The 21,921-nt window shown below is 38.4% G+C and overlaps 3 protein-coding genes across 6 annotated transcripts in view; 1 reads left to right on the forward strand and 2 right to left on the reverse strand.

Moving 5' to 3' along the window:
- Positions 1–108: 108 nt before the first annotated feature.
- phf3 (PHD finger protein 3) lies at positions 109–12,082 on the reverse strand. Of its 2 annotated transcripts, XM_080868845.1 has the most exons (16): positions 11,931–12,082; positions 10,569–10,819; positions 9,882–9,998; positions 7,406–8,723; positions 6,977–7,253; positions 6,537–6,588; positions 5,490–5,610; positions 5,237–5,393; positions 5,023–5,139; positions 4,709–4,831; positions 4,272–4,416; positions 3,987–4,161; positions 3,752–3,899; positions 2,754–2,843; positions 2,393–2,588; positions 109–2,302 (listed from the first exon to the last, which is right to left on the reverse strand). In XM_080868845.1, exons 2-16 carry the CDS (start codon positions 10,801–10,803, stop codon positions 516–518), a joined length of 5,058 nt encoding a protein of 1,685 aa, XP_080724971.1. In that variant the 5' UTR covers positions 10,804–10,819; positions 11,931–12,082; the 3' UTR covers positions 109–515. The 2 variants fall into 2 exon arrangements, with proteins under 2 accessions (XP_080724971.1, XP_080724972.1); XM_080868846.1 differs by lacking the exon at positions 10,569–10,819 and having other exon boundaries at positions 11,931–12,075.
- Positions 12,083–13,432: 1,350 nt separating this feature from the next.
- Positions 13,433–21,654, reverse strand: LOC308387903 (isoaspartyl peptidase/L-asparaginase). 3 transcript variants are annotated; one of them, XM_080868270.1, is made up of 7 exons: positions 21,461–21,532; positions 20,696–20,892; positions 19,856–19,998; positions 15,738–15,901; positions 14,975–15,093; positions 14,669–14,779; positions 13,433–14,387 (listed from the first exon to the last, which is right to left on the reverse strand). In XM_080868270.1, the coding sequence occupies exons 2-7, from the start codon at positions 20,880–20,882 to the stop codon at positions 14,179–14,181; spliced, it is 933 nt and encodes a 310-aa protein (XP_080724396.1). In that variant the 5' UTR covers positions 20,883–20,892; positions 21,461–21,532; the 3' UTR covers positions 13,433–14,178. The 3 variants fall into 3 exon arrangements, with proteins under 3 accessions (XP_080724396.1, XP_080724397.1, XP_080724395.1); XM_080868271.1 differs by having other exon boundaries at positions 21,417–21,516; XM_080868269.1 differs by lacking the exon at positions 21,461–21,532 and adding an exon at positions 21,538–21,654 and having other exon boundaries at positions 13,436–14,387.
- khdrbs2 (KH domain containing, RNA binding, signal transduction associated 2) overlaps positions 15,826–21,921 on the forward strand; it is a 91,235-nt gene continuing 85,139 nt past the window's right edge. The window contains exon 1 of the mRNA XM_080868266.1: positions 15,826–15,917. Coding sequence (XP_080724392.1) covers positions 15,893–15,917 — 25 coding nt within the window. The 5' untranslated portion in view covers positions 15,826–15,892. The remainder of the gene's footprint in view (positions 15,918–21,921) is intronic.

The following is a 21,921-nucleotide window of genomic DNA, read 5'->3' on the forward strand; positions in this document are numbered from 1 at the left end:
CAACATTGTACATGCTTTCTCAATAGAAAGCAGGTTTATAAAATATTTAAGCAATTTAAAAGAAATGTTAAAAAAAACAAACTCAAGCTGCTGTTTTCAGTTAAATACCTTCTATTACATTCAGGCCAAATGAACTCAGCATAAATTATCCAAGTAGTCCACTTGTTTGTTGTTATGTTGCCTTGAGACCGAAACCAATCAGTACAGCAGCTCAATATGAACAACATATTTACAGTAAAAAGTTTAAAAGTTAAAAATGTTCCAATATTGACTTTTTTTTTTTTCTTGGTCTTAACTGAACTGATCCATAATATCATAATTCCATTGAAATTATATTATTTTGGCTTGTACGCTGAGTAACATAAAACGTAACTTTAGTGAAAGACACGGCATACAGATGCAGACTGGTGCGTAAAACAACTCCACCAGCACCAACCAAAGTGGTTTGTACCAGCTGTGTGACCAACAACAACCGAACAGTCCTCCTGAGAGCCCCAAACGCTCTCTGAACAAAACTATGAGTAACTGTCTTTTGAACTTCTCCGTCCATTCTCGTAATCAGAGTCCCGTCTATGTCTGTGCCTGTCCTTGTGACGGCTGCTGTAGTCGTCGCTGTGATGCCTCTCTTTCCTCTTCTCAGCATAGCGGTCATCCGAATGTCCGTGGTGCCTGCCCCTCTCCTTGTACTTATCATCATAGCTGCGATCGTGCTTTTTCTCCCGCTCGTGGTGCCTGCTCTTTTTACCGTGATAGGAGTCCCTGTGGTAGCTGTGCCTTCCGTGGTCTTTGTCTTCTGTGTGTCGCGGCCTCTCCCACGGGTCACTGTATCGCTCCTCTAAACGCTTGTAGTCTTTGTCCACGGATGAGGGTTGGCCAGATGGTTCAGAGCAACTCTCGGGGTACTGTGACTGAGGTCCAGGGGGAGCCTGTGAAGTGCTGTCTTGAGCCCACTGCATGCTATGGTTCTGGTTCTGGATGTGAGGGGTGGGTACAGTATTAGAAGTAGGGGCAGATGGAGAATCATAGCTGCCAGATTCCTGAGGCTGTTGCTGCTGCAACGGGGACGGTCTTGTGCTGTTGTTTACTGGGAGAGCTGGTGCCATTGCTGGGTTATACTGGGACTGAGAGGCTCCTGTTTGACACTCTGCTGGAGTTCCTTGGACCGTAGGAGGATTCACTGTCTGAGTCAATACAGCACCAGCCTGCGCTACACCAGGCTCATTCTTTTTACAAGGAAACGACTGAACGGCTGTTTGACTTTGTTCTTCAGCTTTGTGCTTGGCCTGAGAGAGCTGTAAATATCCTTGGTGAAATGGGACGATTAGATCATTCCTAGTGCTGCTCAACACAGGAACAGGTTTAGGGCTGGAAGGATCTGGGAGGCTGGCTTTATCCTTCTGTGGCACCATTGTTTTATCTTCATTCACAGTGGAATATGCTGAAGATTTTTTCAATATTCCACTTAAAGGAGGCTTTGAGCTACTTGCGTGATCTGCAGCAGACTGGGATTTTGGCTGCAACAAAGAATTCCCTTCAGTTGTTTCTTTTTCACTTTCAGACAAAAGGCCAGTGTCGCCTTTGTTTGCCGACGTAGCACTGCTAGTTTCAGTCCCGCTTGGAGCTGCTGACAGGCCTGCCAGGAAGTCTTCAGTCGATACATCTGGAGGCTTATCTTTGAGTGAGACAGATGTACCCTGGCTCCCTACTGCAGCTTTCTTTTCCAGCGAGTTGGTAGCAGCTGATGTATCAGATGGGCTTGATAGCTCCGGTTCAGTTTTAGCAGGTTTAGCTTCTTTCTTCTTGATGACAAAGCGCTCTCGTGGGGCAGCAGCTGTTGGACTTTTTGAGCTCCCAACTGATGTCTCTGGTTTTGGAGCAGGCTGAGTCTTCAAGGCATCCTGTGCTGTACTTGAGGGTTTAAACCCAACATCAGGCAGAGGTGGTAATTCTCCACCCCAGCCTACTAGCACACCTGGAAGAAAGCGAAGGGGTTTCTGAGGCTCCTGATTGTTGGTCTCCTCTGATGCAGATGTTTCTTCAAAAGACTGTGCAATAGGCTCATCGACATCTTCAGTAGTGTTAAGTGGTTTTTCCTTCTCCTTTTGAAGTGCACTAGTCAAGGAAGAGAGAAAAAATTTCTCATCCTCCTCTTTTGCCCTGGTTTCTTTTGTGGAAATGGCCACAGGTTTTATTTCAGGAATAATCCTTGCAGATTCGTTCACATCCACAGTAAGAAAATCCCTTTTCGGTCTCTGGCGAATAATAAGTCCAAGGAGGAGGTTTCCACGGTTGTTTTCTAAACCTGAGAAATTAAAAGATTAAGTTTGAACATTTAAAAAAAAAAAAGATTTTTTTTAATTTAATGAGAGAAAAATAATTGTGTTCCGGTTACCTGGCCCATCAAAGGGAACAAGCTGATGTGGAACTTTTTCTGTGGCACCTAAAGGGATGAGGTACATGTCCTTCACTTGTTTCAAATTATTGGACACCACCCCAAAACGCCTACGACTGCTGAAGTAGGCATACAAAAGAGTATAAGAGATCTCATCTTCCTCTGTCTCAGGGGAGAAGCGAATCAGGCACACTTCCTTTAATAAAACAAAAAGCATGTGTCAGTAAAATCTGTAACTCTGTTAAAAATCAGAACTTTTAAAGAGTGGTATTCAGTTCGACTTACTCAATATCAGGAATAATTAAAGCCAATTTATTTCTGTCAAATCATAAGCAAATCTCGGAAAACAAGAGAAACTTACTTTTGTTCCAGTTGCCCGAATTTTCTCCAAGTAGTCCCACACCGTCTGAGGACTAATCCTCCCACCAACCTGTATGCTATCTGGAAGGTCCTATTGGAGAAAAAACATGTTTTTAAATGAATAAATAAAAAGAGCACACCTTATGGAGTGTTAGAGATACAAAGTAGTTGGCAGTATTTGATCACTCATAAATCTGTAGTTACGTGGGAGTAATGTTACAAATCTAGTTCTTCCAGCTGGACTGTGGTTTATATTTCCTGTGTCCTAATAAACTGTTCTACAACAACAAGTGTCAGCACATTTCTGCAATGTTTTGTTTTAGTTTTTTAGTACATAAATACTCATGTCTGACTGCCATTTTCTCCCTGTATCTGTGCTAAAAGCAATCTTTATCCCACTGCCATTCATCAGAACTGGCTCTTGCCTGGCTGTTGCTTAAACAACTGTGTCAAAGAATACTAATATTCAGGGTTCATACGCATTTTTCAGGGTCAAATTCAAGCACTTTTTAAGCACTTTCAAGGTCAGTTTTCAAGCTTTTTCAGCACATTACCAAAAAAAAAAAAAGAATGCATGTTTCACTTAGCATCACCTCAGTAAGGCCATGTAAAAATTAAAACAAATTGAAACAGACTGACATGCAAAGATGCTCGGCAGCCCAGGCAGAGAAATTTTGCTTTTAGACTTTGCGACTCATTTTATTTTTCTATCTGATAAGAAAACTATTTGGTTAGATAGTTATTTGTGTTGAATGAAATACAGTTTCAAGCACTTTTAAACACCACATCTGAATATCGGGCACTTTTCAAACCTTGAAAAGACAATATTACAATTCAAGCATTCTCAAGGATTTCAAGCACCCATACGAACCGTGAATATTTGTATTTATTGTCTTTCATCTTCCTCAATTTGTCTCTTTTCTGAAACACTTTTCATTGTCAACCATAGTTTACAACAGCTGTTTAAAACCCAAGTACAGTCTGATGTGTCAACTTTACCTCTGTCAAGTTGTCCAAAACACCTGAGACGGGAAAAGCTTTTGTCACCAACTTTGCCACAGCGTGCATATGAATGAATCCTTGCCACAGACACTTCAGGTTGGAAAGGAAAGTAGCTTCTTCCTCTCTTCCAGCTGCATGATCAGACCTGTGACAATGAAGGAGAAATGAATTAAGCACTGAAAGAAAACATTATCCAGATCCAGACAAAATGTCTAAAACAACTGCTTCGTACCCTATCTGAGCATTTTGGAAGCTCTCCTCTAAGACAGTGAGGTGCAGGTCATCGTCGATTGCGGGCGGCGTGGTGCCCTTTGTCTCCTCTGTTTTGGTAGACTGCCTCCTAACCACTGTAGTTGCAACTTTAACCACTTTGGTTGGTGCCTCCTCAACAGGGGGTGCCATTCGACCTTCAGAAAATATAACACCAGAGATCAATGGTGACAATACTGAATGAGATGTTTTATTAAAGACACAGGTTAATCTCTAGTCTTTTTTTTGTTCTCATGTTATCATTTACCTGTGCAGATTTTACAGTGTAGGTCAAATAAGTGAGACTTGTGTTGGCTTGTAGTGTCTTTAGCTGTGTTAGCATTCTCTTCCTTTTTCTCTGGAGTTTTTGGAGGTTCTGCTGAGACTTCAGTCACTCTGGGAGGAGGTTCAAGCTGGAAAAAAATAGGAAATAAGTTTAAGCAAACACGTCACTAAGTCTGTTGCATGTAAACAGAAGCAATCTGTCGCTATATTCAGCTTAAATGGATTACATGGGAGGAGAATTGTAGGAGCTTTTTACATGAGGCACAAAGATATGAATGCAGCACATTTCACAAAGTAATCAGACAGATGAACAGAACTGATGATGGTATATGAAGCGATGTAACTAATGTAAGGATACACATCTCATCACATTTCACTTACTATGCATGTTAAGCATAAACAGCACAACGATACCCTCACCTCTACAGGCTCCGGTGCTTTTACTGGTTCTTGACTTTCAATTTCAATTTCCCCTTTGTGTGTGATCTTAGTAATCGGCCGTCTCTCTGCCTCCCTTTGCTCTTTTTCAATCATCTCAATAGTCTGTAAAGCAAAGAATTAATTTGTTTTTTTTTTCTATTCTAAAATACAACCATCTTTAAAAATACACTGTTAAACTATTACCTTAATAATATTTACTCAGTTTAAATCGGACATCACAACTGTAAACTACTGTAATTTGTTTGGTAAATTTATGCAATACTACTGGGGGAAAAAAGACAAGCATTACTTACATGTCGGTTTTCTCTTTGTCGCCAAGCAGCCAGTTCTTTTGAGGCCAGTTCCTCGGGACTCATTCGAATTAAGTTAGCAGGAGAAATTTCACCTTTGAGAACCCTCTTACAAAGGATCTAAAAAGATCAATAAAGACAAAGCAAATGAAACTATTCTTATAGTAAAAGTGGAAACATTACATTTAGACCATGCCTGACATAAAATGATACTTACATTATTTTTAGTATCTTTAAGGTTAAACATTAAGCTTCTGTATTTGTTCTTGTACTTGTTGTCAGTGTCTTTATACAAGTGAAAAAGTTCTCGCTCTATCTTCTTTGCAAGTTCGGAAGCCCTTTCCACCGAGATGTTCAAATCAGAGTCCTTCAATCTGAAATGCAGAAAGTGCACATAGGCGATTATAAAGTGCCCTGATTTTAAAAAAATGTAACATCCACACATCTTTCGAAAGTGTTGAAAAACTGACCTCTGTACGAGGATTTCTTTCAGAGAATCACGCACACTTCTCCTGATTGCCTCCAGAGACACGGGTTTCTTTGAAGCCAAGGATGGAGCCTTATGTTTTGACTCTTGTTTCACTGAGACACCTGTGAAGACAGAGTGACAAAATCCACTGAGTGAGTGGGGAAAAAATCTGTCGTCATAAAGAAACATTTATTCCACACAGACTTTGCTTACAAAAACTAATCCCAAAAAAGGACATCCTGAAATCCTAACATTAACAAAAACTACGTACAATATGACACAGACATGTTTATACTTTATAATACACAATATCATTTTGTTAAATGTTACAAAATGGACTTATTTCCAAGATGGCATGTAGAGTATTTTCTCATACGAACAATTAAAAATAAATACTTTTTAAAAGCCTGCTGTGAAAACTCAAACCAGAACGTGTAATTACATCTGACAACATCTGAGCAGATTACCATCCAAAGCACATTTCTAAAACACAAACAGAGTAAATTAAGAGCTGTCCAAAAACACTGCCTGACTGAAATCTGGCAGACTAACTTTGATCACATTTTAAAGAGAACGAGTAATACAACTCGTCCGCGTAAACGCAGCCGAGAACAAAATTATTAAATCACAGATTATAAACACAAATTTATGCAACTGTTATCTTCCATGCTGAGGGGGAGTGTGTCTGAAATTAAAAAAAAAAAAAAAAGACTGTTGTATTTTAGTATTAAAAGGCTCACTGACTTGTGCTGCATTATGTTCCTACTTTAGTAGCTGTATGTTTAATAGAGTAAACTGATAAGTAAATACCCTGATGTCAACTACAGAAGTAATGCTATTACTTAAGGTGATGCAATTTTAAGCTCTCTCATATATAAATGAGACCTCAAAGGACTGTACTAACTGTCATTAATATACTGCTCATGTGCTGTGAAGGTCCTAAGTTAATTTTGTTTACACACCCAGTGAATGCAGCCTGGCCTTGAACCCAATGTGATATTAAAACAGGACAAAGTTAATTATACATTCAAAGCTAATGAAAAATTACCTGTTTTATGAGTTGCTTCTCGGGCATCTGTGGACTGCCTTCTCTCTGCATCCTATTGTAAGAATTAAGTCCCCGTTACATTTATTTTATATATCATAAGGCTGAAAACATACATATGACAACAACAACAACACACTTTACATTATACCCCTTAGCTAAAGTTAAAAAAAAAAAAGTGAGCTTTTGGTGTGTAAAATCATACTAAAATATGGCGAGTGCACTGTGTTGATTACACACCCATGTGCACACCTCTTGTGCTGGCAAAGTTAAATCAAAGAGACAAACCATTGCATAATGGTAACAGTGGCTATGATTAGTATCAGTGGATAAATTAGCTGGGGAAAGATATAAATATTTGCTGTGTGTGAATAGTTTAAATCTATTAGATATAAATAAATATTTCTATTATGAGTTAGAGTTAACTGAGAGATACTGCTTACCTTTTTTACTGGTCTGACTCCCCCTGATGTGAGGGGTTGAGAGGACCCAGGACGAGGTTTAGGAGGCAGCTTCTGGTCGGGTGTCTCGCTCTTTGCTGGAGCTTCTGGTTTGGGTGCACTCGCTGGCTCAGGCCCCACCTTCTTGGTTTCTTCCTCGCAGCACTTCAAGCACACGTACATCTGGTCCTCCTCCTCCATTTCTCGCACTTTCGCCAGGTCAAGACCAACACAGTCACCATGGAACCAGTCATCACAGCGACCGCAACCTACCATAAACCTAAAAAAAACAACCAAAAAAACCGAAGTACGATTATTAGAGGCGTGTTTGCAGCTTAGCACTGGGACAGAAACAGAATGCGGACAGAGGCAGAAATTCTTTTACAGCTGATTAAACTTGATTTTATATTTAGGTTAAGGAGCAACACTTACATGTTATTGTGGTGCTTTTTGCAGAGGCCACAACAGTTGTTTCCATCCCACACAGTCTCACTATTAGTGACTTGCTCGTCCACAGCGTCCTTCTTCACAACGGGCGCATTATCTGGAATAAACAGCTGCGGCTCGTCCACAGAGATGCTTCTTGCATTTTTACTCTTTTGTCTCTGAAGAATCTTCTCTAGCTTTTTCATTTTGGACTTTTCCTGCCCTCCTTCTTCAGGTGTTTTTAAAGAATTTCCTAGATGACTGTGCGGGGGAGGAGTCTCACTTTTTGAGCTGTTTTGGGGCGTACTACGTTTGGCTGGTCCCTGCTGATCACCAACGCGGTTGCCAGATGATGGAATTTTCTTTCCCACAGAAGTAGGAGAACTTGGTAATTTTGGCTTCACTTTAGCATCTACTGCACCCTGTAGCTTTTGTACTTTAGTAGCATGCTCACTTTGAATGTTTTCTGCAGGCCTTTTCAAAGGTACAACATCTTGCTTTTCCTTTCCAGATTTAGTTTTGTGCAGCTCTCCTCTTGGCGTGATTTTGGATGGCATATTTTGGGTAACTTTATGCTCCTTAATTGTATTGCTTGTTTTATGTAAAACGAATTCCTTATTCTTTACTGATGTCGGTCCTTGTTTAGGCTTTGGCAGCATTTTAGACACATTCAGTTGTTTTTCATTACCATCTGTCTTGTTACTAACAGTAGCTGTGTTGTTCTCTTTGCTCTGTGGCTGTTTAATAACATCATTTCCTTTACTGACTGGCTTTTGCTTCTCTGGAACACTCTGATTGTCAAGTTTTGCCTCTTTCGTGCCAGTATTTAACGTCCCGTTTGTCGTCTGTACATCATTTGGATTTACATATGGGCCCAGCCCATGACTTGCATCATCAGCTGAGCTCTTCTGACTTACATCCATCTCTTCCACACTCTCTGCTGCGGGATTCTGTACACTGGCTGCTTCATCTGGCAAAACTGTGAAACCAACTTCCCCACCGTAAGAAAAACCATCGTCCGAGCATGCAGACTGGTTTGCATCGACACCCTGTGTGTACGAGGGTCCTGGTAGCAATTCAATCTTGAAACCTCCAATTGTGACTGTCAGTCGTCTCAATACAACAGTTGGATTCAGCCAGACCCCACCATCAATCTCATTAATGTTGACACGTCCTCCGAGAGTTAATTCTCTCTTTAGATCAGGACCTGTGACTCCTTTCTCAATAAGAAATGACTTGCATAGCCTGTTGGCTGGTTTTCTTGCCGGCCGCCCTCGGGTCATGGTATTGGTGGGTGTGTTAGGCTCCTGGTCACCACTGTGTTCTGTTTAAATAAACAAAAGCAAAACTTAAAAGCTGCTGATGTTCTTGGTGACTATTGGTGACTTGGTGACTCAGGGGAACAACTAAGCTGTAGTGCCTCTTCACCTCACTGTACAATACCTTGTGCAATACTTTTTTGTAAATAGTCAATGGTGCAATAGACCTCAATACTTGAAATGTGTAATTCACTTGTATTTTTATTTTTTATTCCTATTTATTCTATTTATCCCCTTCGTATATTTTATTTATATTTGTCTCTGTATTTATATATATATATGTGTGTGTGTGTGTGTGTGTGTGTGTGTGTGTGTGTGTATATATATATATATATATAATATACTGTAACTGTAACTTCTGTCGGTGCTGTGCTTTTTGGAAATTGAATTTCCCAGAGGAACCCACCCGAGGGATTAATAAAGTTCTATCTTATCTTATCTTATCTTATTATGCTATCTTGGCCAGGTCTCCCTTGAAAAAGAGGTTTTAATCTCAATGGGATTTTCCTGGTTAAATAAAGGTTAAACTAGTCGACTACTCTAAAAGACAGGGGGGAAAAACATAGAAAACATTAACTGAGTGCACTTTAAATGGAAAAAGTTCTACATTAGCCAAATAAATACTTCCTGTGTATTTTAGAGGACCTTCCCCAGTGAAATGTGCAACATGTTCCAGTGTGAATAGTTTTGCAAACACACACAATATCAGATTATTTTGCAGAGCTAGGGTAACCTTAGCAGTACTAGCACCGGTATCCTTTATATATTTGGTTCTGTCTGTCCACATCTGGCTAAAGAATATGGTTACATCTGGCTTAGGTTGGTATTCTACTTTTTATTCTAAAAAAAAATTGACACACTGCTGCTCTTTTATTCCTTTTCTTTTTTTTCCACATTAGTTAGTACGGCTGTCATCTATTTGCTTTGCCCCTTGCTTGTTTACAAAAAAAAAAACAGAGAGAGAAGAAGAGAAAAACAGTCTGTTGGGACTGGAGCCCTGTGGTGTCGTAACACCTTTGAACCAGTAACTGCAACTGTACATTAATAAAAATACTAAATGTAACCAAATCGCAAGGGCAGCAATGTTTAAACATCTAGTTGTGTACATCCCTAAAAGTCTCACAGGGTGGAAAGAGAAAGAAAATAAACTTGCATCGACTTACCGTTCTCTAAACTGCGTGAACGTTTCTTCTGCCTGACATCAAGTTGCTTAACTTGTGCACTCTCTGAAACAGCTGGTTCACCAGGGAGGCCTGTGGGTGCCGAACCACTATCGAGACCTGCAAAAGCAAAAATAAATAAATGTAATGTCCTTAATAAATATACAATTTGAAAAAAATGTAAAGACTGCAGTCCAAATTCAATGGCAGTCTAACACTGCTACATTTACAATAATACTGAATCCTTTTATATTGTTTCTTTAAAAAAGTTTTGTATTTTTCTCCATCATTACTGAAACAACACTACTTTAATTTACCTTCAGTTACCCTAACGCTGATATTTACGTGCTGACAAGCAAAGAAGCACGGTGAAAATGTTCCCTGCATATCTCAGTACAAGACGACCCTCTACAGTGTTTGTTTTTTGAAGCACCTGAAGAGTTAAAGTCTAACTGAGCAAAAATCAGCACAGATAAAATAGTCTGTAGGTGAAGAATCAGAGTTATACATTGAGTTATACATTAACAACTTAATATTTAAAACTTTCACCATCAACTTTTCAAGTAAAGTGTGGATGACTTTTTTTTTCCAGGCAGCCACACATGCATTTGTTAGTTAACTTTCACTCAAAGTTTGAATCTACACTGATTTATCTACATTTTGGCCACTTTTTTGTGCCTTCAAACATACTTGTGGAGCCAGCAATCTGAAAAGCAGGGTCTTCATTATCCAGCAGACTGAACTGAGTGCTTGCACATCCAAACATGGGATCTTTGTCACTGAGCATGTTCTTCAGTGAATCTTCCAGTCTGAGTCCTGTCCCAAACTCATTACTGGCTTCACACTCCAAATTCTGACCTATTACCAGGGAGTCATCCAACTGGTCACTGGGTATTAAATGGTTAAAGGTGTCCACAATATCCATGAATGCTGCTGCCTTCCTGCACCAAAAACAACACAGAAAAGATGCAGGAATAGCAGACAACTGATAAACTGTTAATATATGTTTCTCTGTTTGTTTTTCAAAGACAGCAACGTCTTATGTTTCTCCCTGCACCACAGAATGCATCCAATTATGGGGACAAGTGTAGTACAAACTAAGCAAACCCAACAAAAACACAAAATATTCCCTGATTTCGAGGGACAGCGAAAACTTTGTGACTGATAACAAACAAAAAACAAAGTTACAGCGAGCGATCGGTGCACTTTCTGAAGACTTTGCCATCAGTTCAGTGTATACATGTTGTATCTGATGAGCAAAGTGGTATATACCTTAAATCTCCACATATGGGAAGCCTCATCCAGCTACTCTGCAGTCCTAATACGTTAACCCAACGCTCCTTAGCCACTGCTATTTTTGTTTCTGTGCATTTTCAAAGACTTTTATCGGGTGAGTAATGTAAATACAAGAAAAGCATGTCTAAAACCACCGACTTGCAATAGTAAATGCTACTATTTTCACATCAAGCAACACCACGACTTCACAGCCTGGAGAAGGCCACAATCAGTGTGCAAACCAATAACGCTACATGAATGTTAGCAAACTAAAGCGCATCTCTGGACGCTTTTATTTAAGTTCAGCCAAAAATATCTTTCTGTCCACGAGAAGCACGGCGTTCCTGACGCCAGGTTTTGCCAATGAGTTGTTAGCTAGTTAACATGCTAACGTTTATGTCAGCTTATGACAATCGCGTATGTTAGCAAGCTAACGGTAACTTACGGAGGAAGTTACCACCCAAGCTAACTCACTTTTTGAAACCCATTCAGCCTTACAGGCAGCACATTTGTATCAATAAACAGCCGCGCCCGAAAATTTCAAAAGCGCCAAACAAAATGTGCAAACATATGGTTAGACAGCTCGACGATAAATATGCACGACGGCGAGCTAGCTAGGCGGCTATAGCACAGGCCCTAGCTGCCAAGTTTGTTTGTAGCCTGAGTGCAGCTAGCGGACGTTACTTGATGACCCCCCACATGCATCTGTTCCAACGCTTGCAGCTCAAATATTTACAAGTAGTTATTTTTACATATACATATTTATAGCACTCCCACCTCTCTTGTCGCGATGCTGTTGCCAACTCATGTACGGTTACATACTAGCAAAGCAGCTCCCAGTAACTTCCTCCAACTCAGCCGTCATTCGCCCCGATGCTGCAAAGTCCCTGACAGGCAGCGCGGCGTTGTCACGTGGCTTGTGTTTACAGGTAGCTTAGCAGCCGATTGTACAGAGAGAGCACATCTGGATGGTTTGTTTTTGTTGTGTCTGCTTTGTCAGTGTCCGGATGGTTAATTTTCACTAAGAGCAAGCGGTTTGTTTTTATCAAACTGTCGACCATCGCACTTAGAGAACACGAGAAGCTGGACAGGCTCGAAGAAAACTTCGCTTTATAAAACTGGCAAAGTTACATATTTAACACAGCCTGGTATTGAAAACAGTCGGTTACTTAGTAAAGTAGATTTGCCATTCTTTTCTGAGTGCATGTCCTGTAATAGAAACATTTTTATATAAGAAAAAGGCAAGCAAAAGCTCCTTAAAGTTTAAGTTTAACTCTTCGAGGGCTCATACCATTCATGATGTTTGAGTTCATTTGAGTTAAAATATATAAAATCATGATCATCAAGGATTGTTATTTCTTAAGTCGTTTGCATATCTCTCATACTTCCATGTTTCAGATCATCAAATATATTTAAATGTTAGACAAAGAACGCAAGTAAACACAAGAAGAATTTTTAAATGGCAATTTCATATATTAAGGGGAAAAAAGCTATCCAAACCTACTTGACCCTATGTGAAAAAGTAATTGCACCTCTTTGGAAATCATGAATTAAACGTGAACCACATTTTTTGGAAAGCTGCGTTCAATGTTTTCTAGACACACCTGGGGTTGATTTCTGCCAGACCCGGGTATTAAGAAATCACTTTACTAGAACCTGCCTGACAAAGTAAAGTAGACTAAAAGATAAAACAAACAAAAAAAAAACAAAAAAAAAACAGCATATCATGCCACGGTCTAAAGAAACACAAGAGCAGCTGAGAGACAAATGTCACTGATATCTATCAGTGCGAAAAGGGTTACAGAGTCATATCTAAGACTATGGGAATTCAGCGAACATGTCTTCATGAGTAAATGACAAGAAAGATACTTTGCAAAAATGACATCGATGCAGTTCCAAGGTGAAAACCACTGCTGACCAAAGAGAGTGCAAAGGCTTGTGTCTTATTTGCCAAAAACATCTTGATGATCCTTTGGTTAGAGAAAATAAATGAAGCTTTCTCCTTTGCTCAGCAGATTTGAATCTTGTAGTAAATAACTTCTTCAGATTGGCAGTTAATGTTGCATTTATTTCTTTGAACATAATGAATGACATTTTTGAGTCAACCTTATCGTGAAGTTTTACTAACTGAGATTTCAGAAAACAATTTGCTGGTGTAATCTCTTGAACCCATCTTGTGTGTTATCCAAATATCTCTTTTCTATAGTGTTGGGTTTGAAACTGATGTCATATAATTTACACCCCAGACCAGCACAATAACCGAGATATGAAGATTAAAAAAGAATACAAAAATGTAAGAGTCTTGCAGTCCAGTTGTTTCAAAATATTAAGTAAGGTCAACAATGTTGTTTAAATGATGAACGAGATGCTCATGAATGATACAGTCTGCTTTAATAGGGATGCTTAATTAAATTAATTAAATAAAAGGATGGATGTGTTTCAGTTATTTAAGATTCAAGAGATCAACATTAAAAGAAATAACACATTTGCACATACTATATATATCCTTTATTGCATTCATCCATTAGTCATCACTCAGTGCAACTCTACCTACCACAATAGGATCTAACATTACTTCAATATAGTCTTTCAAACAGTGTAACTTTGAAGTAATTTTTCATTACAAAATTTAGGAAAAACGTTTAAGAAGTCAGACATCCTTTACTTGGAAATGTGATCCAGGATTCAAAGATTAAAGAGCAAAGATTTTCTTATCAAAAAAAAAAAAAAACCAAATGAATGCACTGAGTCATGCATTTCTATGTTTAACACTTACTAAACTTCAATCTCTAAAAAAATTTTTTTTACCACATTTTCACAGTATATGTATATAATGCTTATTTTAATATTCAACCTTTAAAATAAAATAAATGCATTTTATTTATATTGAAGCAAATGTGTTTAATAAAAGTTAGAAAAAGTGAGTTAAAAATTATAAAATTTAATTATATAAGAAAAATTATAACGCAGTCTCACATTGCACAGTGATTAATAAGAAGAAATAAGTGTTATTTTTTTATTGCTTTTATTGGGGCAACTGCTCTTTTAATCTCTCATGCGGGTCTAATCCATACCACAGTACATCCTGTTCCACAGCAGCCCAAGCCATTCGCTCAGTGGTAAATGTGGCAGCCCAGTGGCCTGAAGGAGAAACAACAATTGCACCTCCGGCTCCTTTGACACGGTCTCCCATGTGCTGCAGAGACATCTGCGAAGCCTCTGTTACTGATTTACCTGTAAAGTGGAGAAGAAATAGGAACACAGGCGGCTAATGAAAAATGGAAAATTAACTTCAGCTTGTGTTATTTCACAGCACATTCTCCTTTAATAATTGCTTCTAAGATCTTCTTAATCTGCTCAGAAACACAATTTACTAAATAACTGTGAGAGGCAATATTGCAAAACTGGAATTACTCACATGAGTTGCATGAGTTGCACTGTTCAGGATAATGGACTAAAACATGACGAACTGATAAATTCCCATAAACAAAGTGTTTGCGTTTGTGATACTTTACCTTGTTCAATTTTTGAAAGAATGAGTCTGGCCAGTGTGACTTTAAGAATAGATTCTCCATGGCCGGTACAGGATACTGCACCACTCAAGTTGTCTGCATATCCTCCACAGCCTTATTTACATGAGACAACGTGAACAACAGAAGCAAACATTAAAACACCTTTTTGCAGATTGCAGTGAATATGCTAAAGTAACCTGTAGTAAAGTGAAGAGTATGATTAAATGAAATGTTTGGACAATGTAAGGTCTTTGGTTTGACTTTATCATTTTACTGTCAGTGTTAAAACAGCAGTTTTAGAAGTCATACCAATGACTGGGGAGTCTCCTACTCTTCCAACCATTTTATTCCTAATCCCTCCCGTTGATGTTGCACATGCGACATTACCAGCAGAGTCGAGAGCTACCGCCCCAACGGTATCATGAGCCCTGGGATGAAGAAATGTTACATTATTCAAAAAAATCAGCTGCAAAAGAAAATGCAAATTAGATCTGAAATGTTTTCAGACATAGCATCACAAGGAGGAAGCTCATTTGATTCATTAAAACACACAGTGCTTAGACAACTGATCAATGTAAGGTTGATGCCAAAACTGGCCCAAATTTCAAAATGTGACCTTTATTTGCCTAATAAATATCAATATCATTTTTAGTTTTTGGAAATTCATAAACCTAGGTCTAGGCTGCTGGGGGTTTCCTATTGGTGTTTCTTCTTCATTCACCTTGTTTACTCTCTGTGTCTTTATGTGCCATTCTGCATTCAATTATTAATAACTAATAATAACCGATGATTAAATGCTCTTTTCTACAATATGTCTTCTGTTCTGTCTCTCTCCCCTCACCCACCGGCTGTCGCAGCAGATGGTTGCCTCTCATGTCTGGTTCTCCAGGAGGTTTCTTCCTTTTAAAAGGGAGTTTTTACTTCCCACTGTCACCAAATGCTTGCTTGGTTTTTTGATTATTTGGGTTTTCTCTACCTTACAATATAAAGCACCTAGAGGCAACTGCAGTTGTGATTTGGCGCTATATAAATCCAATACAACTGAATTGAAATTGATCCCGCAGATGCATACCACTGAGTGTTGAAATCTTCTATTACTCCAGTCATGTAATTCTTGTGCTTCTCCCATTCTCTCCTCTCATACTCAGTCACCAGTGTTTCAGTGGGGACTGTGCTTATACCAATGCTTTCTGCAAACAAGTTTGCACCTTGGCTTGTCAACATTACATGGGATGTCTGAGGAAGAAAATAGGTAAGACAAAGTTGAAACATTAAATAAATCTCACAGCACTGAACATAATGTAGCAAACATAACATTGCTATAAGGTACCACTAGAGACAAAAGCAGCTTCATGTATCAAACTGCGATTCCACAGAAATGCCCTAAAAATGACCTTAAAGTTATAATCATAAAAGCAACAGGCAGGATACTGGCCATGCACACAAGGAATATCTCCCTCTGCCCAGAAAGTTATCCAGATGCCAGCTTGAATTATAGTAAGACACCCTCAATAACCAAGTTTACCAATAAGACTGTGTTTTCTTTGCAAGACCTGAAAAGAACTTAGAAAATTACTTTGGGGGACTTCATAATTTGTTTTCAGAATGGACAATTCAGGGACAAAAGTGTTATTTCCAGAACTATATAATAGGCTTTCTATTACTCTGTCCTGAGCCTGAGGGATTGCCTCTCCACTCTTTGGAGAAATCACCTGTGCCTCTACCATACATCTATATATTCATATGTATACCAGCAGTGAAAACACTGCATTTGCTTTACTGAAGAAATGTCAAAATGGTACTAGAATGTGGTCAATATAAATTATTTAATCCTGTAATGTCCTAAACTAAATGTTTTTATGAGATTTACTGTAAGATGCAAATATTTATTTGCTTTTCATTTACTGTGTCATTAAAAACACATTGCCATGATTTCTTTAGGTTATATGAAAGAGTTACTTTTGTACTTTTATATTTCTTGAGTCTTATGAGGTAGTGCAGACCAAGTGGCAAGGAAGGTGATAAGTAGATAGCATCAGCATACCGGTCAAGTTTCTTTTAAGTGTACTTTATTTCTGGCATCTCCGTTATACCATTTTAAAACTCTGGTAGGTAAAACTCTCACTTGCTTTAAACAGGAATTTAAACACACCTGAACCTCATTAGTCTCTACCATTGCAATATAGACCAAACAATACTATTCCAAACAAAAAAACAGGAATAAGATTATGAATCCGATTGAGAAACTCATTTTTCATTTTACACAGTTAAGTGGTTTGAAAAGTTAAACACTGCATACAATACAAATCAAAAGGTTACTTTAAAGAAAATAAACAATACTATGCAAAATGAAAAACCCTTAATTTGGTTTCACCCAGTGACGCGGTCAATGACATCATGACCCTATATAAACAGGAAGTACTGAGGCGGCCCCTCCCACACACCTGTTTTAGATATAGGACCTGAACCTAAACATGGTAAACAACATAAGCAAACACAATTTACTAGAAATTTACCTGTGAACAGAAGAACATTCAAATGACCTGATGGTTAGTAGTATTTGCTTTAGAAACATTTCCATGGATGTAATAGATGTAACTAATGCTACCACAAACAAACCCAGGATACTATGTAAAGCAAAGTTACACCAGCAATGTCTAAACTAAAGCATTATGTAAAATAAGGGATAAATTATCAATATGGTTAAAGGACAAGTGGTAAATGAGTTCATGGCTAACCACTTTGTCTAACAACAGAATTAGTGTTGCATAAGCTATTATTGAAATTGTGTCACTGTGGTTACCTAAATGTAGCACACTGTCTGAAGTACTCACTTACATTTTTAAATATGAATTATAGAACTCAGTTCTTCTAATTCTTATTTTTTATAAAGTTTGCATAATGATTACTTCCTGTTTTTTAGTCATGATCAAAGAAAAATGTGGCTTCTGCTTAAGAGAAATCACCCTGTTATTAGGAAAATCTTGAAAAGTTAATCTCTTTAAACAAAGGATTTGGAAGTGTAGTCTAGAACTGCTTTAACCACACCCATTAAAACAGGACTGACAGAGCTGTCTTTTCTCTCCTGACCCCATCACTCTTTGCTGTTTTTACCAGTTTAAATTTAATTAGATTTTATATCAAGTAAAATTGTTGAAGAAATGAAAGTCAAATTTTGGAGTCTAAAGCCCATTGTAGTTAAGAGCAGAGTGTTGTTAAAATCAGTGACCTGGATATCTCCGTTTGACTGACAAGCCGTCTCAATGTGCCCAATCACTGGAAAGACTTCAGAGTGTCTTAAATAACTGTTGCAGTCTGAAGCCTTCAGACATCTCATGGACAAGGTGATATAACTGATTGCTCCCTCAGGGACTGCTCTCTATACTGAACAACCTCTAAATTCAGAGAGGTGGTTCAGAATGATACAAGAAACCAACAGGCATAGAAACCTGCCTTCAGATCAAAGCTGACATTGTTGGTACTATGAAGACAGTCTGCTCTGACAATAGTTTGAATGATAAAAGCTTCAGTTAGTTTGAATCAGATTGCTATTCAAAGCTCATCGGCTCATCAGTCTTAACATCTTCATTGAATTAATTCCTGTCCCTGAGTTTTAAAAGAATATATATTCTATATACATATAATACAAAGGGTATTCTGCACTAAAGTAGTGATACTAAGTTAAAATAATTCCGTTTAGCCAAAGTACTTCTATGAGCAAATCCTGCCTTCAAAAGTTTGGTGACTAAAGTAAAGATGAAGTTTAAAAAGAGCTTTGAAACCTCTACAGCATGGATCAGTGCAACATGCCTGGCTAAAATGTTTCTTCTTCCTGCAGTTGATTGGTTCTTTGGGGACGGGGTAAGACAACCACCATCTTTGTTTCAACCTCACCGATTGTCTTTTCTGTATTCTACATTTTCATATATTTCTTTTTCATGATTATTGAACAGATGGACACAGTTATGTATAAAATTTGTCAAAAGGTTCAGGATCCCCAATGCCTCATACACTTAGGAATGCCAAAATAAGGGACTTAAAGGGATAACGTGCAGAGTTCAGATGAAGCACGTATGATTGTGCTAATGGTATTTTTGTAAATGCAGTATTACAGTTACAGATGTAATAACATGGGGTAAAGTAATCATTCAGTGATGATTGTAAATGAGAGAAGCTCAACAACGTTATGAACTGGAAGTCAGAGGGTGAACATGCAGTAACGGTTAAAAATATGCAGCAAGTACGGCACAACAAGAGGCGTGTGCAAACGAGAGTGATCTCAGCAGGAGTGTGTGTGGTGGTGTGGGGGGAGTAGAGTTTGTAAGAGTAAGAAAAGTGATGTTTCAGTAATGACAGAAGGTTATTCCTCTGGAGCAGACAGATCATGTTGAAGAAAGGATTATACCTAAGGCACTCACAGGTGGATTATAAAATGAGGAGTATCAAAAGATTAACCAAGCCAAACAACTACATTCTGAAAATTGGATTTATAATAATTCACTGCTCTCTTTGCTGTGGTGAATTAAAGACTTCAGGGGTCTTAGGGGAATTTGGACAAAGTCACTACTTTTTCATCTGATCTACATCATTCATGGCTGGGGAAGGACTTCTGTTGTGGCCAGGCAACAATCCTCTCTTCTTTTTCTCACAAAGTCAGTAATAGATACACAGCCTGAGCTCTAATGACTAGTCTAAGTGATTTATAAAGTGATTTGTGCGAAGCTGCATGCTTTACCCCCGTCCAAAGTAAATATTCAACTTGCAGTTAAAAATTAAATTGTGGATGTTTAATGATTACATATTTTGATGTTTCTAACAAGGTGTTCTAGCACATAAAAGAAAACAGATCCTTGTTACCTATTTTCCTGGAAAAAAAATGTAGCAATTTGCCAAGTGCACAGATCCTTATGGGAAGAGATGCTATTAACAAGTATAATTGATGAATAGGGTTACTTAAGTGCATTATTAGAAAAAAAAAAAAGGTAGGCAGTTAGAGCTGGCCGTTTCTCCTGGCCAAGTTTCTGGCAATTCCTTTTAAAGCAAATGGAGAACTGTACCACACCACCTGTTCACAAGTAGCTGGGATCTAACACATTATAGTATTGATAAAAAAAATCAAAATCTTTAATCAGATTAGTACACCAGTAATCAAATATATTTTTAAAAAGATAGAAACTAAGAAATTTAGACCTTCTCCATCACTGCCCGTGCCAGTGAAACAGGGTTGGCAATGTTCTTTACTGAGGACACCGCACCAGTGGCAAGTGTCCTTCCATCCATGATAATGGCATCCAGCTCCACTTCTCCATCTTTATTTAGTACTGCTCCGTGCCCTACAGAGAAAAACAAGTTAGAGATGAGATAAAAACTATGTTTCCATGTGTTCACTTAAATTATGCCAGCTCCACCCTTACAAATATGCAGGGTAATGGCAAAGCAGTACAGACACTGCAGCACCATACTACTGACTGATGTCTAGTTTGTCTGACTTTCAATGGCACAAATGATTGTAAAAGTTCTTGGGATATTCATACTTTCTATCATACCCGTATCATTATGTTGACTTCCAACTCCATATTTTTACTCATAGATTTTTTTTTTTAATTGATTCAGTGTGCAACTGACTCTGGGCTGCGTAGTAAAAGACGGCACTTTATATGTTTGACAACTTGTCAGGGTAAAGAAAGCAACAGACGATGTTAATAGACAGATATTAAGGTTTAGCCAGAGATCATCTCTCATATTCTTAAAGGAGTCCTGGTGGATATTCTCATCATGACCAGTAGATGGAGACATTGTTCTGCAGTTGAAGCCAGCTTAAACAATAAAGGAAAATGGGCATTCTCATTTGGCTGCTCTATGGACATGTAAAAGGAACTGGGGTTTTAGGCTTTACTTATTTATTTGAGTAAAGGTGAGGGTGCTACAAATGCCGTATACAAAGATGAAGCCCCCATTTAATAACTTGCATATTTTCAAATGGAACTACTTGGCATAAATGTGTCCCAATCTAATAAAAACTGTCTGTACCTGCGTCAAACACAGTGTTATCTTCCAAAGCCCTCACAGCCACTTCAACAGCATCCACTGCACTTCCTCCTCGTTTCAGCACTGAAAATCCTTCGCGTGCTGCAGTTTTTACTCCATCAACAGAGGCCTTGGCCAGTTCATCCGGTATGGCCCATGCCCCACCATGCACAACCAAGACTGCTGACATCTTTGCTTTCCTGCATGGAATAGACAAAGTAGTTTATTAACAGGTTTCAGCCCAGAGAATAATTCACTTTTTCTTTGAACATTAGGAAAAGCACCAAGTGATCATTGGTATCTTCTTTTTGCCTTGATCCAGACATACTTCTCAAACTTTTACATACAAAGAAATGTTTTTCGTTTAATAAACGGAAACTGCTAAACTAATTATTTGCTCTGCACTCCACTGGTAATGTATTTGCACCACATGAATTTGCACCTTGGAACAACTGATACAACTTCTATCGAAGATCATATCATCAAGACTGAACTTTGAGATGTGGTCATTGTAGCCCGTATTGCCAGTTTTTGGCTATTGCCTGGCTATTAGAAGACCAATTCAATTAGAACAGCTGTTAATAATAAGTTATCTTAAATGTATTATGGCTTTAGCAGCTTTGAATTACGAGCTACAATCAAGTACTAAACTATAATAATTGATCTTCTCATAATTTATTATGGTTCAATTTTTATGTGCACATAAACATTTTTCTCCTATTACCTGGATGCACTTGAACTGTGTTTAATGTATTGTAATCTACTCACAGTCGCTGACGTGATATTGATAGTTATTCATTTCATTCGGACCAACCACAATATTGAGACATTGCATTTTGTCCTACCTTTTCCGAGCCTCAGAATTTCCGGAAGGATAAACACTTCGCCATAGACACGTGACTTCAAGAGACTACCGTTCGCGGTTTAACCAGCGCGTGCTGCACACTGACGTCAAGTTTGACACTATGGCCACAACCGAGGAAAGACTTCCTACAAGTTTTCAAAATTAAATCCTCACGCGACTAAGCAAACTAAGAAGCACAATGTTAAAGGCTCATCTTGTATGGCGTTATTTTTGTGCCACTATTCTGAGCGCACGTAAAGTGGCACAAAAATAACGCCATATACGGACAGCTATGCTCCTTTTCGCTGATTCTGGACATTGTTTTCACTTCATCACTTAAATCACTTTAAGCATATTTGCACTGCACAAGACATAATGTGGATTG

Source organism: Rhamphochromis sp. 'chilingali', assembly GCF_963969265.1.
Source record: "Rhamphochromis sp. 'chilingali' genome assembly, chromosome: 20".
Taxonomy (NCBI): Eukaryota; Metazoa; Chordata; class Actinopteri; order Cichliformes; family Cichlidae; genus Rhamphochromis; species Rhamphochromis sp. 'chilingali'.

Bases quoted from the DNA above. Each gene is read 5' to 3' on its own strand.
- LOC308387903 (XM_080868270.1), bottom strand. From the start codon at position 20,882: ATGTCAGCAGTCTTGGTTGTGCATGGTGGGGCATGGGCCATACCGGAT. The intron at 15,094-15,737 runs GTATGCATCTGC...TCTTCATCCCAG, and splicing joins GAAGATTTCAACACTCAGTG to GGCTCATGATACCGTTGGGG. The intron at 14,388-14,668 runs GTAAAGTATCAC...TCCACTTTACAG, and splicing joins TCTTTCAAAAATTGAACAAG to GTAAATCAGTAACAGAGGCT.
- phf3 (XM_080868845.1), bottom strand. From the start codon at position 10,803: ATGGATATTGTGGACACCTTTAACCATTTAATACCCAGTGACCAGTTG. The intron at 9,999-10,568 runs GTATGTTTGAAG...TTGCTTTTGCAG, and splicing joins TCAGATTGCTGGCTCCACAA to GTCTCGATAGTGGTTCGGCA. The intron at 4,832-5,022 runs GTAAGTAATGCT...TTTGCTTTACAG, and splicing joins GACAAAGAGAAAACCGACAT to ACTATTGAGATGATTGAAAA.